The sequence below is a fragment of the Phytophthora parasitica genome, assembly GCF_000247585.1.
Source record: "Phytophthora parasitica INRA-310 unplaced genomic scaffold supercont2.80, whole genome shotgun sequence".
In the NCBI taxonomy this organism is placed as follows: Eukaryota; Oomycota; class Peronosporomycetes; order Peronosporales; family Peronosporaceae; genus Phytophthora; species Phytophthora nicotianae.
In genome coordinates, this window is record NW_008649066.1 from 12,104 (window position 1) to 37,823 (window position 25,720).

Below are 25,720 nucleotides of genomic sequence, written 5' to 3' on the forward strand. Positions count from 1 at the left end.
CTGTCGTTGCTGGGATTGTGCCAACAACACCAACACTCGAGAACTTGCAACTACAGAGGCAGTTGTGAAACTGATGACCTCTCACGGAGCATGCAAACGAAATGAGAGTGAATAGGGTATATTACCAAGAAGCTCAATACATCTTTGCTTCTACATTTTCATTGGAGCGACACAACACTGATCCACTAACCGTTATTTGTGGATAGCGCTTGACTACGTTGGTGATCACCAAAGCCTTACCTATGCGAACACAGGTATAGCACAACCAGGGATACTGTTCAGTCTCGATTATAATAGCTTAATTTGACCCAGGAGGCATACATGTATCTGCTGGCAAAAATGAAATATTCTCTAAGTTGCTCAATCAAATGTTTTAAGCTCGCATACTTTACTTGTTTGTGCATTATTTGTTGACAGTGTATCTTGCAGTCTTACGTAGTAAAATGCCTTCTCAGCATCAACTTACACATCGACTCTTACCTGTAACTTCATACAATAACGGAGACGTTGCCTTAGTTTTCGGTCTTCGCTGTAGCAACACGGACCATGCCCTTACGTATTTTTTTATTATTATTTTTGACTACTGGGTTTACGCAATTTACTCCCTGGTACCGGTAGCTTGTTCAAACCAATGCAATGGAAAATGAAGCCATTAACTTTTCACACTATAAAGTCGAGCTACACTGCACCAACACATCAAAAGATGCTTCAGAGCACCTGATACACCTTTTGTGACCTCAAGTTTGGTGTCACTTCTGGCGACTTCGCTCATATTCCAGCTGGATCTCTGCGCTCGTCTTGCCCGACGTCTCTGGCACCAGTCGAAGTGCCATGCAGCAAAACAGACCCAACAGCACCACAAACGGCACGTAGCTGTAGTCCTCCAGAGCGTCTGCCAGGTATGGATACGACACGCCCACAATAAGATTGCAAAGCCAATTGCTGCCGATACACAACGAAGAAGCACTCGCTCGGATAGAATCCGGGAAAATATCTGCCGTCATGACCCACACTAGCGGACCCAGCGTCACGCCAAAGATGATCACGTACAGTGCAGTGAAAAGCACGGAAAGTGCAGGTACCTCCACAAGAAACGCCATTGTCATGCCAAGAGCCATGACCAACATACCAGCTAAACCCCACAAAATCAGAGTGCGGTTCCCGAAACGAACAGCCAAACACCCCGTAAAAAACGCCGGCCAAATGTTGATAAAATCGATAATTAGCGTGCCCACGCGTGGATCGGAAATACCAGCCTCAGCAAAAATGCTGCTCGAGTAGTAAAATACGGCGTTAATTCCTGATAATTGCTGCGAACACGACAGTAACAAGGCACCCGCAATTTGTCGCCGATATTTCGGATCGAACATGGATTCCTCCGCTTGCTTCCCGTCGATTAGAGCTTCTCCTTCACTGTCCTTCGTCTCCAGCCACTGTAACACTGCGCTAACGTTCTCCACTCCATAAAGCCGAGCGATAACATGCTTGGCTTCATCTTGGCGGTTCTGCATCAACAGCCACGCAGGACTCTCCACACAAAGTGACGGTGCAAACAATAGAAATAATGCAGCTAATACCAATGGAAACCCGGCCAAAAATCGCCAACCTGAGCTGGTATTGGCGAAGAAAAATGCCACAGCCGGCATCATGATACCGAACGTCACGGAAATCTGGAGTCCCAAACCAAGGACATTGCGTAGATACGGCGGTGACAACTCGTTCACGTAGGCTCCGATTGTTCCCGTTGCAACACCAGAAGCGATACCAGCAATGAGACGACCAAAAGCAAACAGCCAAATGTTCGAGACGCTCATCTGGACTACTGCTCCCACAACGATAAAGCCACAGTTAGCGAGCAGCAGCTTCTTGCGGCCCCACAAATCACTGTATCTACCACAGGATAAGCTGCCTATCATCGCACCGAAAATCCATGCGTTCACCGCGAAAGTCCATTCCAGCTTCGAATGTCCAGGAAACATAAGACACGTGTTTGCAGCCACGGGACGAGCGCTGCACTCGGTAGTGTCGTGGAACTGAGCCAGATTCAGCTGTGATGTGGACCAACCACTTTGAAATGGCTGGAGCAGTGACACGAGGACACTCAGATACACAGCAGCTCGGGGCTCGACCTCACTAGAGCTGATAGCTTCGGACATCTCAGGCATAATTAAGAAGCGTCTTGATTCCTGGGGAGAATGAGATGAGATCAAGCTGGGACGTGGCGATAGAAAAACCCTCATGTCATTTAAGCCAATGCCTTTTTTCATGTCGACAATGATTGTAATTGATGAATTTACACAAACGCACACACTCAAACTATGTAAGCTACGATTCTGACTTGCGCGTGATCGAGAGTTCACGAAATACTGGAGCACCATTCACAAGAATCATTCGCCGGCCTTCGCCTCTTTTCTTGAGCTTCTTGAGGCGGTGTTGGCCAATGACACTACACAGAATAGTTGGTGGAAGGAGAACCGGCATCACGAATCCAGGACGTGTCAGTGCATTGTAGCTCCACATGTAAGCCGTCATGATGTACTGAAATAGGCAGCCCAAGTTCAAGATGATCAGCGAAGTCCGTATGTACTTGACTTCGTCACAGAGGAACATAAAGTTCCCAAGACGACTGATTTCTTCGCTTTCGACTGGCGATTTCGCGTTCTTCGTGTCACTACGTTGAGCTTCAAAGCAGTCAACGTCGTGATCGAAGATCGTCCCTCGATGAACGAATACGCAAGGGAATTTTGAGCACATGTAGCGAGCAGCACGAATACCCGGTCCAAGCTTTTGGCCACGCTGTTGTCCACTTGCCTTCAAGACGCGCGATGCCATGACAAGACGGACGATGTAGTAGGGGTGGTTTGTTATGGCTCTCCACGTGAAGACTCCGTTCATGACTTGAGTTGCGATCTCCACCCAGTTACCTTGAGCCCTCTTGTCACCTACAGGCGACAGTCCCGTTTGAACTAGCAAGAGAAACACGCCTGCGATAGCGACCACAGCTTCCAGTACTGCGTTGTATATTTTCGACGCGAGTTTTCGTTCCCAATCTGGATCACTGGAATGTCCGTAGGTCTCTCCAAGAATCGGTGTAGCTGGTGCTGGCGTTCGATTAGGCTCGTACATCGGTATTTCGATGTGAGAATCTGCCCGGTTGTGAGGAAATGAGCAATGGGAAACACCCAGAGTGGAAGCTCTTTTAACAAAGGAATGCTGTGGCACAGCTTATCGTGGCATGTTATCATTCGTTAGACGGTGGCAGGTAGTTACACTAAGTTAGTAGACTGGATTCGGATACATTTCCAGGTTGAATGGTTGTGGGGCGTCAACCTACTGTTATAGTATAGTTTCTCAGTCGTTAGTAACCGCACGACACAACAAGCAAGACTGTCCACCTGAAGCGCTCAAATCGAATTTATTTTGTGCTTTCAATCCACCCGTCAAAATCGTTTGATTGCTTCATAGTTACTGCAACAAAATCAACAAACTTTAACTACTGTAAGCATAATCACAATTGGCTGTTACTGTAGTCGTTGAGGCTTTGAAAATCGAATCGACGGAATCATCGTCAAGACATAATCATCCCTGTCCACACACAATAAAATGGAGAACAACGAACGACATACATCAGCTGCATTCAGAACTGGTGTGACTCTCGGTGGAGTCATGCCTTTACAGAGTTTTATCGTATTACCATGGATACAAGAAAAATAACAAAACGGTAGTAAGGTTCTACTCGATAGGATAGTCAAGACACCTTGTTGATGGTTCCTCACTACTCAAGGCACTTGCAGAAAAATCGCCAATAAGGTAGGATCCTTTTGGTCCCACAATATTTTTTTCCAGTGAGTAATCTATCCAACGTGCTTTCAGATTCTTTCGAAGTTCTCATTGTTAGAAAGCTGCACAGAAAGGTTGCATGATTTACGTGACTGTGGAGTCAGAGTGCAACCGTGAACTATTAGGTTAGAAGTTAAAGTGATTTTGGTTAGGTCTACATGTTTAAGAAAATTAGCAACAACAAGATCAATAGTACAAAATGATATACAGCAGTTTTGATATCCACGTGATGTAGTAACAGCGACCAACGCTCACTCTGATCCTGATCGTCTCAAGAAGAGGGGTTACTTGCTACACGAACGAGTTTCGTGAACTTGACAGCTTGTCAGCGACCGGACCAGACCTGACAGGGATGACTTGTCGACCGTCGCTTTTCCTTTTTAGTTGGTAGAATCCATACTGGCCAATGACGTTGCAGAGAATCGCTGGTGGAAGCAGCACCGGTAAAGCGAATGCAGGGCGTGAAGATTCATCGTAGCCCCACATATATCCCGACATAACGTATTGGATTAGGCAGCCACAGTTCAAAATGCCCAACGTGTTTCTTAAATACCTGACGTCGGTGCGAAAGAAAATAAAGTTTCCCACCTCCAGAACCTCGTTCTCGTCTGATGAATCCTGCACCTCGCCACGCTCTTGAGCTTGAGATGCCATCGCGCTAGTCTCGCAGCAAATTCCGCTTTTGCTGACAAATATATGCGGGAAAATTTTGCTCAAATGTCCTGCAGCACGTGTAACCTCCATTTTCTCGTTCTGCTGTCCGGTGCTAGCCTTTAATGCGACCGTTGTCATCACAAATCGATAAACGTAGAGCGGTTGATTGGTGACAGCCAGCCACGTAAACACGCCGTTGATGATCTGCGAAGACACTTCAACCCAGTCGTCCGTGTCTTCGCTGTCGCCAACGTCTACAACCTCGGTTTGGACCATGACTAGAATCACAATCGCGGCGACGATGACAGCAATGAGTACACCATGGTACACCATCGAAGTAATCTTCCAGTGTCGTTTGGAATCGCCGATGTGCTGGTATGTACTCTCTAGGACCGGTGTTGCTGGAGAATCAACTTGAGCGACCATTTTTTTTCTTCTATATCTTGCTTGGAAATTAGTGTCAGTTCGTGCTCGCGTTTTCAGAAATGAAGTTCTATAACTGCTTAAGCACTTGAGAAACACAGACCCTTATTGATTATTCGTCGGGAGTTATGGTGGTTAAGTTGCCGTAATTCACTTGACATACCAAAATGGCTCACCTCACCAATGATTTGCAATTTTTGGATCGACATCATTTGAGTGCATGGACATTACAAAATTACTTAACGAAATATAGTAATTTACCACTGCTTCATTTTCTTTAAATAGGTCCGGGAAGTCTATGTCTCAGTTTACCGGAGGTGCGACATCAAGTGTTTTTATTGCAAGTAACGCGCCTTAACCGCTCATATTTTTTTTTAGAAAAAGTAATGGAACTCCCTACATTGAACTAAAGACACGATTCCACTTCGGCAAACCATTCCGCGGTAATGTAGCATTTCACGTCATCTATTTGTTTGTTCGGTATCATTAGCGATCAGCCTAGGTAAAAAAAAAAAAACACGATTGATACCTTCTATCAGTATTTTGGAGTCGACAACTGCGAAAAAGACCGTTTAATTGGTACAGCTGGGCAATCTTCACACAACGAATGCGATGTCCACCCACGAACAAATGATCAGCTCGAACCAGTCATCGCAAGCGAGGGCCGAGGTGACACCAGTGAGTTGCGCGTGCTTGACAAATTTTCAGGATATGGAGCACACCCAAGAGTGAGGTTTTGCGGGTTCTTGATCTTCTTGTTAAGCTTGTACAAACGATATTGACCAACAACGTTACACAGCACAATTGGCGGAATCAGAGCAGGCAGCACAAATCCAGGACGCGAAGACTCATCATAGCCCCACATATATCCAGACATGACATACTGGAGAAAACATCCACAGTTCAGGAAGATGTATGCCGTTTGCAGATATTTGGCATCCTGGTGGAGAAAAAAAATGTTGCCAATGCACACAACCTTCTCAGTTTCTAGCGACGAGTTCACAGATCCGCACTGATCTTCCAGATGTCCGAAGTTGAGTTGAAAAGTTTCTGGGAAATGTTTGCTCAAATAGCGAGCTGCTTGGATGTTCGACTCCGTACGACTTGCATCCAGCACGCGTGACGTCATGACCAGCCGATAGACATAGGAAGGCTGATCCGTAATTGCCATCCACGTGAAGACTCCGTTCAGGACTTGCGATGACACTTCCGTCCAAGCATCCTGGACATCTTTATCGCCAACATTGAAGGCGCCAACTTTCACACCCAAGAGAATCACAATTGCCACGACGATCACAGCTTTCAGTACTGCATTGTACGCGATCGAAGCGACATTCTGACGTCGGTTTGGCTCGCTTACCGGTTCGTATGTGTCGCCAAGAATTGGGGTAGCTGGCTGGGAGGAAGCCATCAGTCTCGTTTTGTTGCCTATGAGCTTGAATTCGGAAATGAAAGTAGCTTCAGCTGGGAGAAAATATCTAGTGTTGAGACCGTTCTCAGTAACAAATTGCTTCCAAAGTCGTTTGATTACTTTCGCTACCAGCAAGATTTTTTAGTCAACACCGACATCTTTCGAGACTCAAAGAGCATGTCTGCCACAGTCGACAGGAGCCATATGACCCCAGACTTGTGAGTTTCCAGTTAACGCCCTCAATGAATACAACTTACAGTATCCGATCAAGCATCAAGAAAAGGTCACGATCATTATTTCACCACAAAAAAAAGCAAAACATGAATATTGGGTACCAGTATAAAAAATCAAAATTAATTTTTACATGCTAGAGAAGAAGGTTATGCTTGTCCTCCTGGAGCGCTGCGTCGCGCCTTGATGTCCTTGTTGAGCTTGAAGATTCGGTATTGGCCTCCAAAGTTGCATAGGAACGAAAGCGGCAGGAAGGCGGCAATGACGAATCCAGGGCGCGTGTCAGCGTTGTAGGCCCACATGACTGCAGTGATCGGGTACTGGAACAGACAGTTCCAGTTAAGCATGACGAACGTATTGCGCAGATTTTCGGCGTCTCCACGGTTGTATGTGATCTCCTCGAGCGTCTCCGTCTCCTCGTGTTCCGTCAGCAAGTACACCGCGCCATCGTCGACTGCAGCGTCTTGTGCCTCTGCGCTCTCGAGTTTGTGGTCGTGTACAGCTTCGGTGTCGACGAATACGAGCGGGAAATGGCGGCTCAAGTACCGAGCCGCTCGTACGCGCTTGTCCATTTCAGGGACCCAATTCCATCGGCGGATACCCAAAACTTGCAGCGTCTTGATTAAACGGTAGAGGAAGAAGGGGTGGTTGGTTATGGCCATCCACGTGAAGACGCCATTGAGAATCTGCGAGTTGACTTCGATCCAGTCGTCCTTGACGTCCTTGTCGCCGTCGCCGACCTTGACCATGCCCACCATGACCATGAACAGAATGGCGCCGGAGACCACGATGACAGCATAGAGCACGATGTTGTACGCGATCCAGAGGTACAGTCGACTCTTGGAGGCCTTGGAGCTCTTGGCAGTCATGTCTGGCCGACTGATTTAGAAGTGTTGACTTCCAGGCGTCTTGTCTTGGATCAGGAAGGGAGTCGCCCTCGAATAGCTCACAAGAGCGAGTGGACCCCAGCGAACAGATAATCCGAGTCAACCTTACGCACGGCAACGATGCAACCACCCTAGGCGGATAATCATCTATCCGTCGAGATGGTGGCGGCCACGGTGGACTGACTGTGAGTCCACTGGACTCCGTGGTGGAGCGAAGGCGCTCCTTGGTGGGCACAATTGCGGCAGTGCCAGGAAAATGTGCCCAGACTACTGTTCAGAGAGCCTTCATTGTGTTTGGCTCTCAACAAGTGGTGATCAGACTTGTGTTAAAAGGGATCGACATTCGGTTCTTAATTGATGTGGAGACTGATGAGCTCACGGTGGATCAGTCTCCGCTCAAGGGCGTAATATCGCTAGGAGAAAACATGGTGTTCGTACAGCAGACCCACTCACTTGGAGCAACGCTGAAGCGAGTCGCTTCATGACCTTCACGGCTGCTGTGTAGTTGTGGCATGTTGGTAATCCGATGTAACTCGGCATCATTCCATGGACACGGCCATTTTCTACGGAGCCCGTGATCTCCAGCGAAGATGTTCTGGTTGTTTTCCAGCTCGACGCTGCTGTGTTGTCAAAAGTTGCCACTGGCAACCCAAGTGTGTTCTAACACAAGTACATGATCTCTTTCCCACCACACTGTGTCCTAAAGCCATCAAGGGTCGAGTCAGCGAGTGAGAAAGTGGCACGGGGCAAAGGAACAGCTCCTTTCTCGTGTAAAAAGCCGGTGGGTTTCCATTCTCAACGAGATCTCGTTGTTGACGAGCACACCGAAAAGTAAGAGAGCATAAAAAAAAATCCCTTAAAGACATCGTGGCCAGCCAAAAGCAAACTTTGGGCAGAGCCACGAATTATCCCTAAAACCGCAGCAGACGGAGTCCATCCGAGCCAGCTGCTGTTGCAACCCTCTTCGATAAATCCTCGGCCTCTACCTTAAAACGTCGCGCAAAACTTTTGCTCAATCTGAGAAAAACGTTCACTCTCCGTTTAGCACTCTTGGAGTGAACAGCTCCGAACAATTGCATTGCCACAAGCCTGCTATGCCGCACGCGCTGCCTCCGCGGCCGGCGCTGTCCTCTATCCACGTGCTGGTGCCCGGCCACTCGCCCAAGGACGAGGACGATAACGCGGTGTGGCTCACGGCTCCGGCCGTACCCATCCCGACGCAGCCGTCGAGATTTTCCGCCTGCAAACGTCGCGCTTCCTCTCTGGGCGACCTGTTGCCGCGACCACAGACGTCTCCGTCGCCGGCCAAGGCGTTGGCCAGTGCCTTCCACTCCGTCTCGGTACGTACGCACCAGAAATTGGCCAATTTGCGGTCTCAGTCGGACAATTTGAGGAAGAAAACGAGTCCAAGAGGCGTTTGGCGACTGCCCAGCGCCATGAAGGTGAACAACCCCATACGACGCCCCACACCTGTGGCCAGCCACAGATTCAAATGGGGAGAGCAAGATCTTCTGCAACATGCTCAGGCCACGTTCGAATACCACGGAGAAGACGCAGGTTCGAGCTCCAATTACTTCCACATAGTGGCCGACGGCGTGTCGTCTCCTTTCGGCCGTCAGTCGCTCGCTGCAGTCGATGGCGTGCCTGTATCTTCGGCCATCCTGTCGGCCGAGGTCGTGAGGTGTGTACAATTGGCTCTGGAGGAGCTGACGAACCACAATAAAGAATCAATCGACCAAACGGCCTTCGAAAGCGCAATAGTGGACGCTATCAAGACGGCCAGGATCAACTGCTTCCAACACAGGAAATCCAGACTGGCCACGACGCTGGCCGTGTCGTATTTTAACCGCTGGACTGGCAAACTCATGACTTTTTCACTTGGGGACTCGAAATGTCTGGTGGTAAGACAGGGAAGTGTAGTCTACGAGACCTTGGCCGTGTTACGAGAGTTTAACGTCCCCACAGTCGTCAACTTGAGAGAACAGGTGGTGGCCAGGGACTACGTCGTACAGAGCTTTACATTGCAGGAAGGCGACGTGTGTCTAACCTTCTCGGATGGCCTGGGAGATAACGTTTATAAGGACGATATTACAGCCGCACCAGAGCTCTGGGAATCCGAGGAATCCGGACTGCAGAGTGTATGCGACCAACTTGTCAACATGTCTAAGGTAAACAAAGAAGACGGAGAGCGACTGTATCCATTTGCAACAGCCGCAGTACTGGAGTATCGAGAACGTGTATTGGAGGAGACGAAACATGCAACTGGCGCACTTGATGCCAGTGGCGTTGACCACTTGGCCGTGTCACTGGAGCTTATGGAAAGACACAAGGGCAAACAGACACTAAATCGCCACTTACTGTTGCGTAGGCCGTCACGTAAGCACCATTATTCACTCATGCAACTCAAACTGATGGCCGAGATGCAGACGAAGAAACCGGACGATATTACACTCTTCATGACGCGTTTTGTGCAAGGATTTTAGCTAAGTTTTAGCAACCTGGCTATTGAAATCTCACATGTCGGCGATGGGGTTGGCGTGGATAGTGACGGACTTGATGACGATCTCCTTGAGCGGCCGGTTCTTGGCGTCCACGGGCGTCTTCTCTATGGCGTCCAATGTGTCCAGGCCGTCGATGACCCTGAAGGTATTTATTCAGCACAGTGAGATTATCAGCTTTTAACTCGCGAAGCGAGTACATCGACAGATTTTTTTTAAAATAAAATCCAAACTTTTTCACATACTTGCCGAAAACCGTGTAGACATTGTTGAGGTGTGGTTGCTTGGCGTACGTGATGAAGAACTGCTGCTTGTTGGTGTTGGGGCCACTGTTGGCCATCGATACGATGCCTCGGCAATTGTGCTAAAAGACAAAAAAGTGAATACTATTAGTTGTAGTCTCAGTAGTTTAATGCTGTGAGCCAATGTTATACTCGGTTCTGCGGGTGGAATTCGTCGTCGATAGTGCCGCCCCAGATGCTTTGGCCGCCTTTGCCGGTACCGGTGGGATCTCCTCCTTGCACCATGAATCCCTTCATGTTACTGTATCAACGGGTAAAAGTTAGTCGAGAGTCGAGTTTTAATGCAAAAATTATTTTTACCGGTGAAATTTGGTGCCACTGTAAGCGCCACTTGCACAAAGTGCCAGGAAGTTCTGCAATAAGAGTGGAAATGGCACATTAGAAATTGTTGATAGTAAGTGTCAGAAGCCGGATCATACTTCGGATGTACGGGGCGCTGTATCGCAGCACACTTCGATCTTGATGTCGCCCAGGGTCGTGTGCAGTGTGACAGACTAAAAGCAAGTGAATTAAAGCGTTAGAGGACTGCATAGAGATCGAGCAAGAGGAGCTTCCAGCAACACCATTACCATGTTTGCAGCGATGTCAATAAACAAATGGACCAATCATCGAATTTTAGCTGAAATTAGACCAATGAAAAGCTACAATTTTCAGAAATGAAAAATTACACGGGTACACATGGCTACTCACTTCAACTTCGGAAAAAAAAAGTTTTGGTGTGTTAGTAGGTCGGTAAGGTGTTTCTGTTTCTGCACTCGTGACCTCCGCTCTACTTGTGCTCGATGACAGCAATTGCCTCGTCTCCGTCGCCGTTGATGAACAATCTGCAACACTGGAGAACAGCGGAGTAGCGTTGTCATCATGGCTTCTTGCCTGACTGTCATTGGTCTCTTGTATCTCGAACTGACATTGTCGACATCCTGCACTGTCAGGTTTGCGCACGAGGATAATCTCGCACATAGTACAATGTCGTGTAGGGGTCGCAATAGTGTTTGCCATAGCAGACTCGCTTGATGGAGTATCAACGGCTGGTGCCGAAGATGCAGCGCATTCATTCTCACCAGTGTTTTCATCCGAGTCCGAGGAGATAACGATAAATGCGGCTTCTTTAGACTCCAAACCTTCTCCAGTCTCACTATTCACGTTTACAAAGCAGCATTCGCAGTCATCACTGTCCTCAGCAGCATTTCTCAATGGTGGACGCCATATATGTTCGTTCTGACCGTCTTCCAGTTTAAGAAAAAAAAAAAACACCTGCAGCACTCGCAGCAGCCAACAGAAAAGCTTCGCGTTTGTCCTCATGACTGCCAGTGCCAAATTCAATATTTTCTATGGTAAAACCCCAGTGGTGAAAGCGTGTTCCACAGAAATAGTGTGTTCCTCGAGATAGTGCAAACTCAAGTTTCCGGTCCTTGATATTGTTCCAGACACGTAGGAAAACGTTGGCCAAATCCACAGCATCTTCCAGCCGGTTTCGATACATTTCGAGGCATTTTCCACCTCAAACTTGAGTTCACGCCACGAAATCGCCTCATCTCGCATACTTTTGATAACATTTTGCCGCAAATTTATTGTGGACGAGCCTTTCACCTCAACTCGAGAGCTTTCCATGTGTACATGAACGTGGGGCGGACAAACGCTCTCGATTCTTTTAATGTACTTGATATACCAGTTCATTTTCCGTGGCTTTTTCGTGCAGTTCATCACAGGCTTCAATTTATTCGGCAGGTTCCGGATGAATTTCGATAGTAGAGGTTGGAGAAATAAGTCGTTGAATGAAAAGCTGGGCTCGAAATCGGTGCTTGGTTAAGTTTGAATTGTCGAGTCCTCATCTGACTGGTCGATTGTTAAGTTCACAACGTGATGGTCTGTGCTTTCGTCATTGTGTACTGGTCGGTAAGCACAAAAACGGCCGTTGCCTTCTTGCGGAATGATGTACGTTGCCTCTCTGTTGTCTTGACCAACGTTTGACCTTCCAGCATCGTTGAGATGATTGGAATACCCATTCAAACGATCATTATCTTCAATAGTGCGCCATTGAAACTCCTGATTGAATCGAGGTAGTTCTGGATTGAACCATCGTGAATAATTGTTATGCCTTGGATGATAACACTGACTCTGCGGTCTGCTTTCTCCAGTCTATTCTTCTTGGACAGTTGAATGCGGATTTGGCCACACCAAAGACGCATGAGGAGGAGGCGGCGATGTAACAACCTGTGAGGATTGATCACAAGCTTCCGTGCGTCTTGAAAACACAACTTTCGGTCTCGCTGGTCTTCCAGAAGCAGCTGCTCTAGTTTGAGTTGTTGACAGCACCGTACACTGAAGCATGTAACGCGGACGTGTTACGATAGGGGGTCTGCCCATCGACTGCAAAGATGCCCGAATATTGAACTGCACATGGCCTCCGTCCGCTTGACTTCTAGACCTACTTGTCTGCCATCGTGAAGCTTGCTGCATTCTCTGTGCTCGCATTCGAGAGGACACCGCAAGCGCCGGTATAATTGGAACTTGAGGCTCAAAATACGAGAGCACTTCGTTAAACTGCATACGTTGTCCAAGCCGTGGCCTTTTTCGACTCCTTGATCCTGCTGAAGTACCATCGAGTGCGCTACCATGTCGTGGATCCAATTCAGTCGATTGAGTTGCGTCGTTCCTGGTGGCACTTACACTGATCCTGCGTTTCCGACGGGGAATGACAAAGTGTTCATCTGCTTCGCACGCCTCCTTCTCATTAGACGCACTTGACTTTGTTCCACATACCAAAAGCGAATCACTCTGTCCATTTGACTTCAATTCTTGTTGTGCTGCAGCCTCTGCATTCGTCTGGCACTGCAGCTTAAGTCCGCGATGTAGCTGGCACATCACACGCTCGCAATAACTGGTATAGGAAGAGTACAGCACGCTTCGGCAGAACGGATTTTGACACCAATGAACTGCTTCTTCGTTCTGAACGCCGTTCCCTTCGACAGCTTGTCGGATCTTGGCTGCTTCTGCTAGAGCTGTATCCTCACTGTAACTTCTCGGGATCATTAGAAACGTGAATGAAGAACGTCGTGGTCATTTCGCATCTCGTGAATAAAAAACGCTTCAAACCAAGTGAAAGATGCAAAGTGACTACGACATGCAACGCTCGTACCTTAGGAGTACACGGCCAGCATCTCCTCGATCTCAAGACGGCAGATGGGGCACTTAGTCACCTCTTCACGACGCGAACAGGCCTCACAGAGACACAAGTGACGGCATGGCAGACACAGGATGGTCTTCTCGTTGGACAGGCAGATCACGCAGAGCTTGAGCTCGTTCTGCTCCTCCACTTGTCGATCCAGTTTCTTCTGCATTTCCAGCGCCTTCTCCTCCTTCGCACTACGCACGTGACTCAGCGTGGTTTCAAGCAGATGCTCCCACTCCTTCAATTCTTCCATCGAGCAATGTGTCAGTGTGGTGGCGGACGCGAGAGCAAGCGCCGATTGAACGCTACGGAAGGAATGCGAGGCTTGCGAGCGGCTCGCGACGGCGTACGCTGCCTGAACTTGTTGATGCGGATCCAGGTTCCTCAGATCGAACGTGTGCTCCTTCTGTTTGAGACGTTTGCGTAAAGTGGCCAGCTCCTGCATGAGCGAGTCGTGATGCTGCGCGTGATTTTCGTAGCCGTGTAGTTGCGTCTGCAACAAGTCGTTCTCGAACAGCAAACCATCGCGATCTCGTTCCACTCGGTCAATGAGCAAGTGCAGCTTCTGGTTGTTGTGGCTTAACTGGAGAATGCGACGACGTGCGAACGCCACTTGCTCCTGCATTTCTCGATTACGCACGATCAGGTCTTCGCAGTATCTTCTCCATGGTTTTTCAGCATCATCGCCTTCCTGTACATCCCAGTGCTGCTCTGCCATACCGGACTCAGCAAGAGCTTCAAGCGCAGCAGCCGACGCGGTTGATGTCGCAGTCGACGCTTGTGCTTCGCCCGACGCAGCTGAGCACCGCGAGTCATTGTAGCTGGAGTCTTGAACAAGCTCGTCGAAAATTGATTGGTCCATCAGCTTCTCTTCATCAGGAGCCTGTAGCTCAAGAGCACTGGAGCTGTCGAAACTTGCGTCATTGTCGTCGTCTTCGCTCGAGTAGCCGTCATCCAGCGCTTCATTTTCCCAGCCAAGATGCATTGTGATGCCATCATGTTGGACAGGTTCGAACTGTTCTCTCATGTCCACACTGCCAGCCGATAGATCCAGCGGTGAGGGGTTGAACTGCGAGTACTCCAGCGGACGACTAACGACCCACTCTGCGTCGCTGTCTTCGTCACTGTCACTCAAGAGATTGTGCTGTTCAGCCACGTCTTCTCTTGGTCGAAAGCGCTCTGCGATACGATTTCGAGGTGGATTTTGAGCTGGGAGCGATCCAGAGACAGCAAACGACTGAGAGAATGATGCTCCGTCGTCGTTTACGTAGTCCTGGGTCTGTCGTTGTTCTTCAGCAGGAGATTTCACTTGATATTGACGGAATAAGTTGCCTCGGATCCTGCCAAATGGGCCTCTCCCCCACGTGAGTCCATCAATTGCCATCGCGCATCGCTTTGCCATATCCGGGTCGTCGAATTCGAGGAACGCGTGGCCTTTTGTACGTCCAGAGGAACTGGCCGACGGGATCACCACTTGAATGGGGTCTCCGATCATGCAGAACAAGTTGCAAGACAGAATTTCCATCAATTCCTCGGTACGATCCATCGACACCTTGGGCAGATTGGTCAACACGCAGACGCTGTTGAAGCACGTCCCCGCCCGAGCATTTCCGAACTCGAATTGAGCCATGTCGAACACTGGCCACTTGAAGGGGAGGAACGAACGTTGCTCCAAGTTGTAGGCCGCGTTCGCATCCACAGCTTCACTTTCTGCCCAGTTCTGCTCGAGATTTTCGCCATTCACCACATCAACATGAGCGTCGGTCACCATCTTCACCAACGACATGAAGATGTCGACGTATGCCAGTTCACAGTCCGAGTCATAGTGGTCGATCTCCAGAACTCCGGCTTCTAGAGCTGCACGCGTTATGTTCTCGCGGAATCCTAATCGAAGCAGGTTTCCTAGCATGGCGTTCTTTATGGCGCGAGCTTTGGCAGCGTTGATAGCGCGGTTCGAAGGGTCCATAATCTCGCCTTGCTCCAGCTGCAAGCCTTCCACGACGTCTCTGCCATCACTCTCGACGCTATTCGGGTGCCTTAGTGGCTCGTTGGCCTCACTTGAGAGTGTCATATCGGTGACGCTCTCTGTTTCGGTGTTCTCGTCTTCGTCCTCTTCGTTGTCGCTACTCAATGTGCTATCATCCTCCTCGACACACTCGTATTGAGCGGGGAGAGATGGATGCAGAGCTGAAGCGGAGAAGCTCCGCAGCTGTGGCATCGGTGGAAGGTCTTCCGCGTGCTCAGCTCTGTCTACAGCTGACCAAAGCTCTGCTGTCCGTGCGATTAGAGTTCGGATCTCGGCAGCTTCACTCTCGATCTCCTCGGCAAAGTCGCCTTGTGGCGAGACACTACGTGCACTTGGAGCTGTAGCTACCTCAGCTGCACCACCTCCAGCTTAATACACATCACTTATAAGCCAACGATATCTACAGGATTTCACTAACAACTACACTTACTGTCTAATGGCTGCTGTAGACTGGACCGTCGAATTCTGTTGCGAGTTCGCTCCAGCAGCTGCTGGCGGCTTCCAGCCCGCCACATTCTTTTAGTTCTCGGTTCACTTCCTGGTTCATGTGGAGCGGGTCTGGTTGGGACAGGAATATGGACCTGTGTGTCGTGCTCTTCGTCACTCTCAGCCTTGTCTTGAGATGGTTGTACGCTGGCACTAGACTGAACGTCGTGTTCTTCTTGCTGGTTGGTGGACGCTGCAACGCCATCCACACGCGGTGGAGAGCGCGATTCGCTCGTATTTGACGGAGATCGCATTTTTCTACTTGTTTGTTTCTGTTTAGTAAGGACTACGCGATGATTTTTACGACTTTGACAGTAATTCTTGCACGGATAGATAGATCTGCGTATTGCGAATGTGGTGATGTAGCGTTTGCAGCGCTGTGGCACGTGGAGGCTGCGCTACGGTCGATGAAGGGCAGGCGAGGACAAGACGATGCGGGCGCGCGACTGCTAAAGGAAACGGTTGTTGTTTAAGATTGGGTGAGCGAGTTTGACGGGGTTTGTGGACGTCACACCAAACTGCTGATGCCATCCATTTTGACTGAAGATTGCTTACTCCTTTCTGGCCAATCGTAAACGGTTCGGAATAAATTTTCGACCAATCGTCGTACTTCAGCTTGCAAGATTCTGGCTCACTGTCTTTCCAGAAGTTCAAACGCACAAAACAAAGCGTGAGTCTCAAGCGGAACTTTGGTGCGTGTTGCTGTCCCCCTCACAGCACCCCCAGGTCTCAACACATAGCTAACTGTATTCTCATCCCTCTGCCGCTAGTATCTGCGTGTGTGCGTGAAACAGCGGCGTCCAGATCTTCGTTACAAAGGAGATAGCGTCGGATTGACTAAATAAGGTGCGCAAATAACGAAAAACGCGGCGATTTCCGCGTTACCAGTGGCATTTAAGCCGGAAAAACCGCTGCAACAGCACGTGCGGAGTATGCCATTGTGTGCTATCTGGTCGCAATGCTGACTTTTATTTCCTGTAGGAATAAAAAACAGGGTAAAACCAGCTTAAAAAACAGAGTCAAGATGGAAGCCGTGGGCCAGAAGTTGCTAGATTTCTCCCAGCCGTTCGATGTGGCAGCACTGGACCAGGTGGTGCAGTGCATGAACGACCCCAAGAGCCCGCACCAGCGTGTGGCCAATCAGATCATGGTGGCGCTGCAGGAGCACCAGGACTCGTGGACGCGCGCGTCAGACATTTTGGAGCAGTCTAGCAGCATCCAGACCAAGTTCTTCGGACTGCAGGTGCGTTATCATACAGGTTCTGACAATGTATAGTAAAATGCTGACACGATATTGGAAATTCTAGATTTTGGAGGACGCTATTCGTTACCGCTGGAAGATCCTGCCCAAGGATCAACGGGAGGGTATTAAGAGTTATATCGTGGGCAAGCTGCTGTCGGTGCGTGATTTGTTACTTTATTTTTTATTTTTTTCTTAACTAAGTTATTATTTTTTTAGATGTCGTCGGATGAGTCAACGCTGCACAGTCAGAGGATGTTTGTAAACAAGATGGATCTCGTTCTGGTGCAAGTGTTGAAGCACGAGTGGCCGCAGAACTGGCCGTCGTTCATCACGGACATCGTTAACTCGAGCAAAACGTCGGAGATCTTGTGCGAGAACAACATGACGATCCTGAAGCTGCTGAGCGAAGAAGTGTTCGACTTTTCCAAGGACCAACTGACGGAACAGAAGACCAAGACGCTCAAGGAGAGTCTGAACCACGAGTTCACCCAGATCTTCCAGCTGTGCGAGTTCGTGCTGAACAAGTCGACGCACGTGCCTCTTCTCCAGATCACGTTGCAGACGCTGCTTCGTTTCTTGAGCTGGATCCCGTTCGGGTTCATCTTTGAGACGGACCTCATCAAAATCCTCGTCACAAAATTCCTGGCAACGAACGTGTTCCGCAACGATACGATCAGCTGTTTGAGCGAGATCGCGCAGTTACGCGACGTGCCGGAGCAATACAACAGCGTCTACGTGCAGCTGTACATGGGTGTTTTGAACGAGGTGGGCAAGATCCTGCCGCCTGGCAGCTCCTTCACGCCTTTCTGGGAACAGGACGAGGTGTTTGTGCAGCGTTTGAGCATCTTCTTCACCAGTTTCTTCCGGTTCCACATCCAAGTTATCGAGCGGCCGATCTCTACACCTGGTGATGAGGCTCACCAGGCTTTGCTGGCTGGTTTCACGTACCTCGTGTGCATCGCCGAGGTGGACGATGACAGCATTTTCAAGATCTGCTTGGACTACTGGCACTTCTTCACGCGTGATCTGTACACGGTGGACCAGAACCAGATGAACCCGCTCGCAGGCTTCCAGAACCAGTCGCGTAGTCGTCGTCAACTGGTGTCGCCTGTAATGAACCGCGTGCGTCACGTCATGATCTCGAAGATGGTCAAGCCGTCCGAAGTGCTGATTGTGGAAGACGAGAATGGAGAGATTGTGCGGGAGACGACGAAGGACACAGAGGCGCTGTCCCAGTACAAGACGATGCACGAGACGCTCGTGTACTTGACGCACTTGAACTATGACGACACCGAGACGATCATGTTGGAGAAGCTGACGGCACAGGTTGAAGGTACGGAGTGGTCATGGAATAACCTGAACACTTTGTGCTGGGCTATTGGGTCGATCTCTGGCGCTATGAGCGAAGAGAACGAGAAACGTTTCTTGGTCACCGTAATTAAGGATCTACTCGGATTGTGTGAGATGAAGCGCGGCAAAGACAACAAGGCTGTGGTCGCGTCCAACATTATGTACGTCGTGGGCCAGTACCCGCGCTTCCTGCGTGCCCACTGGAAATTCCTTCGCACAGTCGTCAACAAGCTGTTCGAGTTCATGCACGAGCTGCACCCTGGCGTTCAAGATATGGCCTGTGATACGTTCCTCAAGATCTCCCAGAAATGCCGTCGTAAGTTCGTGGTCCTGCAGAGCGGTGAGACGCGTCCGTTTGTCGAGGAATTGCTGGAAGAGCTGCCTCGTATTGTATCGGACTTGGAGACGCACCAAGTGCACACGTTCTATGAGGCCGTGGCGGCGATGCTCGCTGCTGAGAACGATGCAGGTCGGAAGGAAGTGCTGCTGGGTCGTTTGATGAACCTCCCGAATGAGGCCTGGAAGTCCATTATGTCCCAAGCATCGCAGGACGTCAACATCCTCTACGACAGTCGGGGTATCAAGGAGATTGTCAAGATTATCCGGACTAATGTCAAGGTGTGCAAGGCCATCGGACCCAACGGCTTCAACTCGCAGATGGGCTACATTTTCCAGGATATGCTCAACGTCTACGTGGCCTACACGCAGCGTATCGCTGCGATGGTGGAGCAGCGCGGAGAGATCGCAGTCAAGACGTCGGAGGTGCGATCACTGCGTAGCGCCAAGAAGGAGAGTCTGAGACTAATGGACGCCTTTGTGGAGCACACGGCAGGCGATGATTCGTCCCGGCAATTCGTGGCTACCCACTTCCTGCCCAAACTCTTGGAGACGATCCTGTCGGACTACCAGAACACAACGCCCAGTGCCAAGGAATCCGAGGTGCTGAGCTTATTGGCTACTAGTATCAACAAGCTCAAGAACATCATCGCACCCACGGTGCCCATGATCCTCGAGGCGGTGTTTGAGTGCACGTTGCAGATGATTACCAAGAACTTCGAGGACTTTCCCGAGCACCGTGTCAACTTCTTCAAGCTGCTGCAAGCTGTGAATGATTTCTGCTTCGAGGCGCTGTTCAGTATCCCTCAGGAACACCAGAAGCTCGTGGTGGACTCGATCATTTGGGCCTTCAAACACACGGAGCGTAATGTTGCCGACACGGTACGATTTTGCATGTATCATACGCTTTTGGACAGTGTACTTATTGCGATTGTTTCTGTGAATAGGGTCTTGCTACGCTGTTTGCTCTGCTGCTGAACATCCAGGAGAACCCGCAGATTGCTGCTGGTTTCTACCGTTCGTTCTATCTGCTGCTGCTGCAGGACATTCTGGCCGTGTTGACTGACCGTCTACACAAGTTTGGCTTCAAGCTGCACGCTGCTATCTTGCGCCACATGTTCTCGATTGTGGAAAACAACCACGTGACTGTGCCTCTGTGGGAATCCGCACCTAACGCTGCGACGATGCCTCCCGGACAGACGAATTCGGTATGTTTATTCAAACTTAGTGATTGTAAGATGCAGTGCTAATTCTTTTTTCGTCTATAGGCCTTCCTCAAGGACTACGTGGCTAACCTGATCGGCTCATCGTTCCCCAACCTGTCGCGTGCTCAAGTAGTGGAGTTCGTGGTCGGCTGCTTCGACATGTCGAGGGACTTGCCGACGTTCAAGAAGCATCTGCGCGACTTCCTCGTTAACATCAAGGAATTCGCCGGTGAGGACAACGCCGAGCTGTTCCTGGAGGAGAATCTAGCGCGGACGCAGCTGCAGGAGAAGCAGGACATGGCTGCCAAGCTGGCGGTGCCTGGTCTAGTGAACCCGAACGAGCGTCCCGATGAGATGGCCGACCTGTAGACCAGCCTCAAATATGGTGAGATGACTCAAACCCCCCAACATGCAGAGAGATGCACCGATGGACGCTCCAAGGAGGACAAGATGGTTGTTTGCAACATTTGAACATGTTTTCCCCTTTTTCGTATGCTTTTGTTTCACTAAAAGTGTATGTTGGATGTGTTTTTTTTTATTCGTCGTGATTTTTATGTAACTTACTTCAAATTAGCTCTAATTCATTGACTGCCGCCATAACCACATCCTAAAAGGCAACCAACAATCACTCATGGCGCGCGCTCGTCGGCGTCACGCTCCGCCCACGCCGAACGCAGCCATGTCGGCCCGCAAGTCGGCGCCTGTGTCGGCTGGTGGTGTGAACGTACGTCGTTTAATGCTGTCGCGAGAGGCAGCAATAGAGCACAAGCATGAGAACGAGGAAGTGGAGGCCTCGATGGAGCCGAGTAATGAGTGCGGAAACCCCTTTTGTCGTCAAATTCTGGCCAATCGCTATGCCAGATACTGCGAGGATAAGCCTATGTGTCAGCGTTATCGAGCGCTTAGGCTGCAGTGTCTGGCTAACGCCCAGGCGGAAGAGGACGAGGAGGACACGAGGCCATTGTCGATTGTGCTTAAGAAAAAGAAGAGGAAAGAAGAGAATGAAGTATTTGCGATCCCAAGGAAGAAGAAGGACGAATCTGTAGCTACTGGGAAGAGAATATTGGATTTAAGCGAAGAGAAGAGTCCTAAAGCGAAGGAGAAGCTTCTGAAAAAGCTAAAGAAACGAGAACTGCAGGAAAAAGAGGAGAAACACAAGAAACACAAGAAAAGATTAAAGAGACCAAGAGAAACAGTTGAGAACAATACACTAGAAGCTACAGCTCCCAGGTCTCCTAGTGTGATATCCTCCGTGTCATCAATGGAGGAGTCTGGGTCAGAGAGGAAGAAGCGTGTACATCCACGAGATCTGCGAATGCGACAACCACCGGAAACTACGAGCGACGTGGAGGCTGGAAATGACGTTGCAAGGGCGAAAAAACGTCGACTGAATCGCAATTTAAGTGCAGACGACGTCTTGTCACGCTCAGCGTCGTCGTCTCCTGTTACTGCTGCATTGGATACCAATTGGAAAATACCGAGAGCTAAACCTGCGCGGCCAAAGACTGCAGCACAGGCAATTAGGAACATGAACGTGGAGCTGGTGCCTCTAGGCGTCGGCAATCAAGCTGTTACGGGTGGAGGACGATATGTGCAGAACGGAAATCGATCAGCTGCGCAGTCGTTAAGACCCTCAGACCCTCGAGCAAGACCTCCAAGCTTGACAAAGTTCGTTGCACCAGTAGCACCGCCTGCCGCACCTAATACTCCGTCTAGACAAGTACAGACACCACCGGTGCCAGCGCCTGTGCCACCAACACAGCCGCCATTACCGCCGCTTCCTCCTCAACCTGCATCGGCTCCGGTGTCTCGACCTGCTAGAACCACTACACCAGTATCGTCTGTGGAAAAGTATACTATACCCAGCGTCACCGCAGCGAGACCAAGTGTATCGACAACAGGAGCGCCTGGAGTTAAGCGGATCTCGGCTGCTGATTATCTAAAGAACAAGAAGAATGATGACCGACTACCAATAGCTCAATGGATGGACTTCCAACCATCACGATCGTCGTCGTTGGAACGTTCCACCGGATTTCCGCCAGCACCCTCAGGTCCACCTGGATATCATCGCAGTGATAGCGCCCCGTTGCCGTCGTACAGAGAACCTCGTGTTGCTGTGGATCCTCGTCGAGCATATCCAGAAGCTGACGTACGGCGTCAACGGCCATACTATGATACCGACGGCAACAGAATGGAGTATCAAGACAGGTCAGAAGGTCGTAATGAGCCTACCATAAACGATAGATCCTCATGGGAAGCTCACAACTTCCCGCCTCGTGATAGCTATCCTCGGCAAGAGGTGTCTTCATTCGGCAAAAGTTATGAGTATCCCCCAGACACACACTTCAGCCCACCTCCAGAGCAGCAGTCGTACAGGAGAGAACCCCCGCGTGAGCAACCTCCGCAGCGTGCGCCAAGTCCTCGTCGAACTGAAATCGACCGCGTGGCCAGTGACAGCAGGAAGTCCGATATCGACGACTTGGACGATGAAGCACCAACCTTTTCGTATCACGAAGACTTCTTGCCAAGTATGCTGTCTGTATTTATCCACAAACTCCCGCAATCGTTGGAAGCAGTGTTTAACGTGACGAAGAAGCCGAGGAAGATGAACTGGTACATCAAGTACGTCGAGCGGATCGAGCGACTATGCAAACCCTTCGATCTTCGGATTAAAATTGAAGGCTTGAAGGCAACAGTGACAGTGCGTGGACGCGAGTGGCTGACGTTACAGGGCAATTCTACCGTGACGTTACATCTGGAAATCATCAAGAGTGTACGAGCTGAAGCAGTGACGTGGCTGAGGTTGTACGAGGAAATGGAGAAGGCCCTCGCTCACTACAGAGGGATCTATGGCAACCAGGCGAATGAGAGCTACACCTTTCTTCGAGCGTGGAACGATCTGAAGAAACCAGGGAATTATATCTCGTTGTCAAGACAGGCCAATTATTTCTGTGGGGCGCGGCTTCATCATTGGAATTTTGTTGTTGGGAAGGTGGAGATCGGCAGTGGGAGTCATGAAGAGAAGCGAGAAGCGTTTCGATTGGCAACGATCAGTGCACTGGATTTCTTGTTGAGCATTGGTCGAGGTGTACGGCGTCCTAGTCGAGAAAAGGAAGTTAAGCGTGAACGCGTCTTGGAGGTTGAGCGGCAGGAATCGAGAGGAAACCAACGGAGTTCAAGCCGCGACTCCACCGCGAGCAACAGAGTACGCGCGTCTCCAGCCAATAATCAAGTAAATGGAGCTTCGACAGAGTCATCGACTGCACCTGCAGAACCGTCCAATGATGAACCAGCAGTTCCTACTTCTTCAGCCGAGCCATCGTCTTCTCCTGTCCCTGTGGAGCGCACGGACAAACCTGCTGTAGCAGTCATTCCAGCAAGCGATTCTAACAGCAGTTATGGAATGGAAGCGGCAGAACAAAGCGACCAGGGTGAGGAAATGAGTATCAGCGGTACGTTTTTGTTTTGTGGTTGCTGCGGTCATTTTCGCTTTTTTTTTTTTTTTTGTTGCTGATTGTTTTTGTTTTTGCGGAATTTTCAGATGCTAGCGAACAGGGCACAGTGACTCCAGGAGGATCGCCAAGACAGTCGACGAATACGCCATCTAATGCTTCCTCCATTGTACCTAGTTCGGCCGAGTCTGCAGTGTCAACGTCTTCTGCATCTAAAGCGGTGGCAGCCACATCAGTCGAGAATTCTGTTACGACTCCACTACCGTCGACTGCACAAGTTAGCGAACTGCCCGCTGCTAGGACTGTAGAAATGAAAGCAACTAGCAGTGGATCTGCTGTTGAAGGCACTCCAAACAAGGACAAATCGGCATCCCAGAGCAAGATTAAAGCGGTGATACCTCTACGTCGGTGCATGATGTGCGAGATGATTCGCATGCGCAAACCGGATGGGGAGCGATGTTTGCGTTGCCAGCAGAAGGATGTTCCTGCTAATGAGACCCCGAACGTCTCGCTTGGCCCTTCTTGAGGTCCATGGAGCGCACACATCAATAGTTTCTCGTTTTTAGACTGCGAAATACGCACGATGCAGAGGAATGAGATGCTGTACGCGCTGATAGGAGCTGATTTTGAGAAGCAAAGATACCGGTAGGTAAGTTATTTAAAATACTAGTAGTAGTTAGTAGTAGTTCACCAACGTCGTATGTACCGCTGAGACTACCGTCTTTGACGCCATCGACTCCAGTGGAAATCCTGGAAGTGGGTCATGCGTCGTCAGTATGACGGTCACGTAATTTCATTGTGTGAAATGCACACACTGGATATGTAATACTCGGAGTAGTGTTTAATTCGACTCGAGTTTTTCTTCAAACTAGAATTGATTCACTTATTTATTACTTAAGTATAGTTTTCAGAGCTGCATGAGCTAAATAATTCCTGTACACTGTCAGCGGAGCTATTTACCTAAGTGGTTCGGTGCCGTGCCGTTGCCGCGCTCAATGTCATTGACGCTTGGCCAGCATGAAGTGGCGCGGTAAGCGGAGGCCGAATTTGACCATATTCTTGCGCTTGCGTAGATCGATGAGCCGACGCGATACCTGAGTAACACGAGCATGCAGTGTGTTCTCGTCTAGGTAGCTCTCTCGTGAGGTCGCAGCCTCGAAGATAATTCGTTCTACCTTGAGCGCCAGCGTGAACGTCTTGGCACTCCAGTTGGTGTTCTGCTCCACGTGAGTGAGCACCTCGTGTGGGTGGTGGTTGCGCAGCATACGGTCGATGTTCACCACGGTCTTCCAGCGCTGCGTGCGCAGGTCCTGACCAATCTGCAGCCAACTATTGTCGAAGTAGCGTGCGTCGTGCGCCGTCGGTACAGTCACGTTCAACGCGAAACTCATGGTTTTAGTAGCTTGGTTGTGGCTGCTCAGTCGCGTCCTACGAAGCGAAGAAAATGGAAAATGAACCAGGCAGCATTGAAGCCGACGGTGTCAAACGTACAGTCGGCGCTGAGCTGTTCGTGCGTCGCTGTGCACCAAGATGGCAGCGTTTCTGGCAGACCGCGGCGGTTTTCTCCCATTGGCTGACGTCTTCAACAGCGCTTGGCTCACAGCATGACCGCGTGCGTGTCTAAACGGGGGGATGGCGTGTTAAAAGCGAGCGCTGCGCGACGGTGTGAGTCCCGCAAGGCGACAATCGATCCTGAGACAACAATGCTTTGTTCGTTTACGAGAGCGCAAGGAACCGTCCCCGCATGCATCGGTTGTGGGCCATAGATGCCATAACTTATGGTATCTGCGTCGTCGGGTGCATAAGCATCGGACAGAGGTTTGGCATCAACCCAGGTAGGTTAGATCTTGCATTTCTCACTCTAAGCTCTCATTTCAAATGAGTGTCCCCATGCAGCAAAGACCCGAGTGGGTGGCAAGTCTCCGGGGGCAGCAGTGTGATACGGTTGAGCTTGAGGCTTCACCCTCACGCATGGCGTAAGACGCAGGTCAAAAGAATTTCCTCCGCGTTGCTGCACGCAGGATGCGAAATTCAAAAAAGGCAACTACATGTATAACTTGAACTGCGGGAGTTTCAGATTTGGATCCCTCAGTTGGATTTGCCTCCTACCGCTCGCAACTTCGCCGCTGCTGCGAGCGCTGTTCGCAGTAGCTTAATGTCGTGTAGTCGAAGGGCTAAAACGATGTCCCAACGTGTCTAATACT

The 25,720-nt window shown here is 49.9% G+C and overlaps 11 protein-coding genes across 13 annotated transcripts; 3 read left to right on the forward strand and 8 right to left on the reverse strand.

Annotated features, from left to right (window-relative positions):
- Window positions 1-661: 661 nt before the first annotated feature.
- Window positions 662-2,156, reverse strand: PPTG_18205 (hypothetical protein; the record flags this gene model as incomplete). The annotated part of the gene is made up of 1 exon (XM_008916162.1): window positions 662-2,156. One exon carries the CDS (start codon window positions 2,154-2,156, stop codon window positions 750-752), a length of 1,407 nt encoding a protein of 468 aa, XP_008914410.1. The 3' UTR covers window positions 662-749.
- Window positions 2,157-2,325: 169 nt separating this feature from the next.
- Window positions 2,326-3,126, reverse strand: PPTG_18206 (hypothetical protein; the record flags this gene model as incomplete). Its single annotated transcript, XM_008916163.1, has 1 exon — window positions 2,326-3,126. One exon carries the CDS (start codon window positions 3,124-3,126, stop codon window positions 2,326-2,328), a length of 801 nt encoding a protein of 266 aa, XP_008914411.1.
- A 1,005-nt stretch (window positions 3,127-4,131) lies between these two features.
- On the reverse strand, window positions 4,132-4,827 carry PPTG_18207 (hypothetical protein; the record flags this gene model as incomplete). Its single annotated transcript, XM_008916164.1, has 1 exon — window positions 4,132-4,827. One exon carries the CDS (start codon window positions 4,825-4,827, stop codon window positions 4,132-4,134), a length of 696 nt encoding a protein of 231 aa, XP_008914412.1.
- Window positions 4,828-5,551: 724 nt separating this feature from the next.
- PPTG_18208 (hypothetical protein) lies at window positions 5,552-6,328 on the reverse strand (the record flags this gene model as incomplete). The annotated part of the gene is made up of 1 exon (XM_008916165.1): window positions 5,552-6,328. One exon carries the CDS (start codon window positions 6,326-6,328, stop codon window positions 5,552-5,554), a length of 777 nt encoding a protein of 258 aa, XP_008914413.1.
- Window positions 6,329-6,654: 326 nt separating this feature from the next.
- Window positions 6,655-7,690, reverse strand: PPTG_18209 (hypothetical protein). Its single transcript, XM_008916166.1, has one exon. The coding sequence runs from the start codon at window positions 7,426-7,428 to the stop codon at window positions 6,709-6,711; it is 720 nt and encodes a 239-aa protein (XP_008914414.1). The 5' UTR covers window positions 7,429-7,690; the 3' UTR covers window positions 6,655-6,708.
- A 761-nt stretch (window positions 7,691-8,451) lies between these two features.
- PPTG_18210 (hypothetical protein) lies at window positions 8,452-10,204 on the forward strand. The gene has a single exon (XM_008916167.1). The coding sequence runs from the start codon at window positions 8,541-8,543 to the stop codon at window positions 9,927-9,929; it is 1,389 nt and encodes a 462-aa protein (XP_008914415.1). The 5' UTR covers window positions 8,452-8,540; the 3' UTR covers window positions 9,930-10,204.
- PPTG_18211 lies at window positions 9,667-10,863 on the reverse strand. 2 transcript variants are annotated; one of them, XM_008916168.1, is made up of 6 exons: window positions 10,816-10,863; window positions 10,666-10,740; window positions 10,547-10,599; window positions 10,379-10,487; window positions 10,190-10,308; window positions 9,667-10,086 (listed from the first exon to the last, which is right to left on the reverse strand). In XM_008916168.1, the coding sequence occupies exons 1-6, from the start codon at window positions 10,816-10,818 to the stop codon at window positions 9,960-9,962; spliced, it is 486 nt and encodes a 161-aa protein (XP_008914416.1). In that variant the 5' UTR covers window positions 10,819-10,863; the 3' UTR covers window positions 9,667-9,959. The 2 variants fall into 2 exon arrangements, with proteins under 2 accessions (XP_008914416.1, XP_008914417.1); XM_008916169.1 differs by having other exon boundaries at window positions 10,379-10,599.
- Window positions 10,845-16,399, reverse strand: PPTG_18212. Of its 2 annotated transcripts, XM_008916171.1 has the most exons (3): window positions 15,875-16,274; window positions 13,386-15,812; window positions 13,224-13,259 (listed from the first exon to the last, which is right to left on the reverse strand). In XM_008916171.1, the coding sequence occupies exons 1-2, from the start codon at window positions 16,182-16,184 to the stop codon at window positions 13,387-13,389; spliced, it is 2,736 nt and encodes a 911-aa protein (XP_008914419.1). In that variant the 5' UTR covers window positions 16,185-16,274; the 3' UTR covers window positions 13,224-13,259; window position 13,386. The 2 variants fall into 2 exon arrangements, with proteins under 2 accessions (XP_008914418.1, XP_008914419.1); XM_008916170.1 differs by having other exon boundaries at window positions 10,845-15,812; window positions 15,875-16,399.
- A 148-nt stretch (window positions 16,400-16,547) lies between these two features.
- PPTG_18213 (hypothetical protein) lies at window positions 16,548-20,650 on the forward strand. Its single transcript, XM_008916172.1, has 7 exons — window positions 16,548-16,622; window positions 16,701-16,776; window positions 16,912-17,173; window positions 17,238-17,330; window positions 17,390-19,741; window positions 19,807-20,067; window positions 20,128-20,650. Exons 3-7 carry the CDS (start codon window positions 16,955-16,957, stop codon window positions 20,431-20,433), a joined length of 3,231 nt encoding a protein of 1,076 aa, XP_008914420.1. The 5' UTR covers window positions 16,548-16,622; window positions 16,701-16,776; window positions 16,912-16,954; the 3' UTR covers window positions 20,434-20,650.
- Window positions 20,651-20,658: 8 nt separating this feature from the next.
- On the forward strand, window positions 20,659-24,387 carry PPTG_18214 (hypothetical protein). The gene is made up of 2 exons (XM_008916173.1): window positions 20,659-23,516; window positions 23,606-24,387. Exons 1-2 carry the CDS (start codon window positions 20,696-20,698, stop codon window positions 24,040-24,042), a joined length of 3,258 nt encoding a protein of 1,085 aa, XP_008914421.1. The 5' UTR covers window positions 20,659-20,695; the 3' UTR covers window positions 24,043-24,387.
- PPTG_18215 (hypothetical protein) lies at window positions 24,315-25,295 on the reverse strand. Its single transcript, XM_008916174.1, has one exon. The coding sequence runs from the start codon at window positions 24,905-24,907 to the stop codon at window positions 24,515-24,517; it is 393 nt and encodes a 130-aa protein (XP_008914422.1). The 5' UTR covers window positions 24,908-25,295; the 3' UTR covers window positions 24,315-24,514.
- Between the last annotated feature and the right edge of the window lie 425 nt (window positions 25,296-25,720).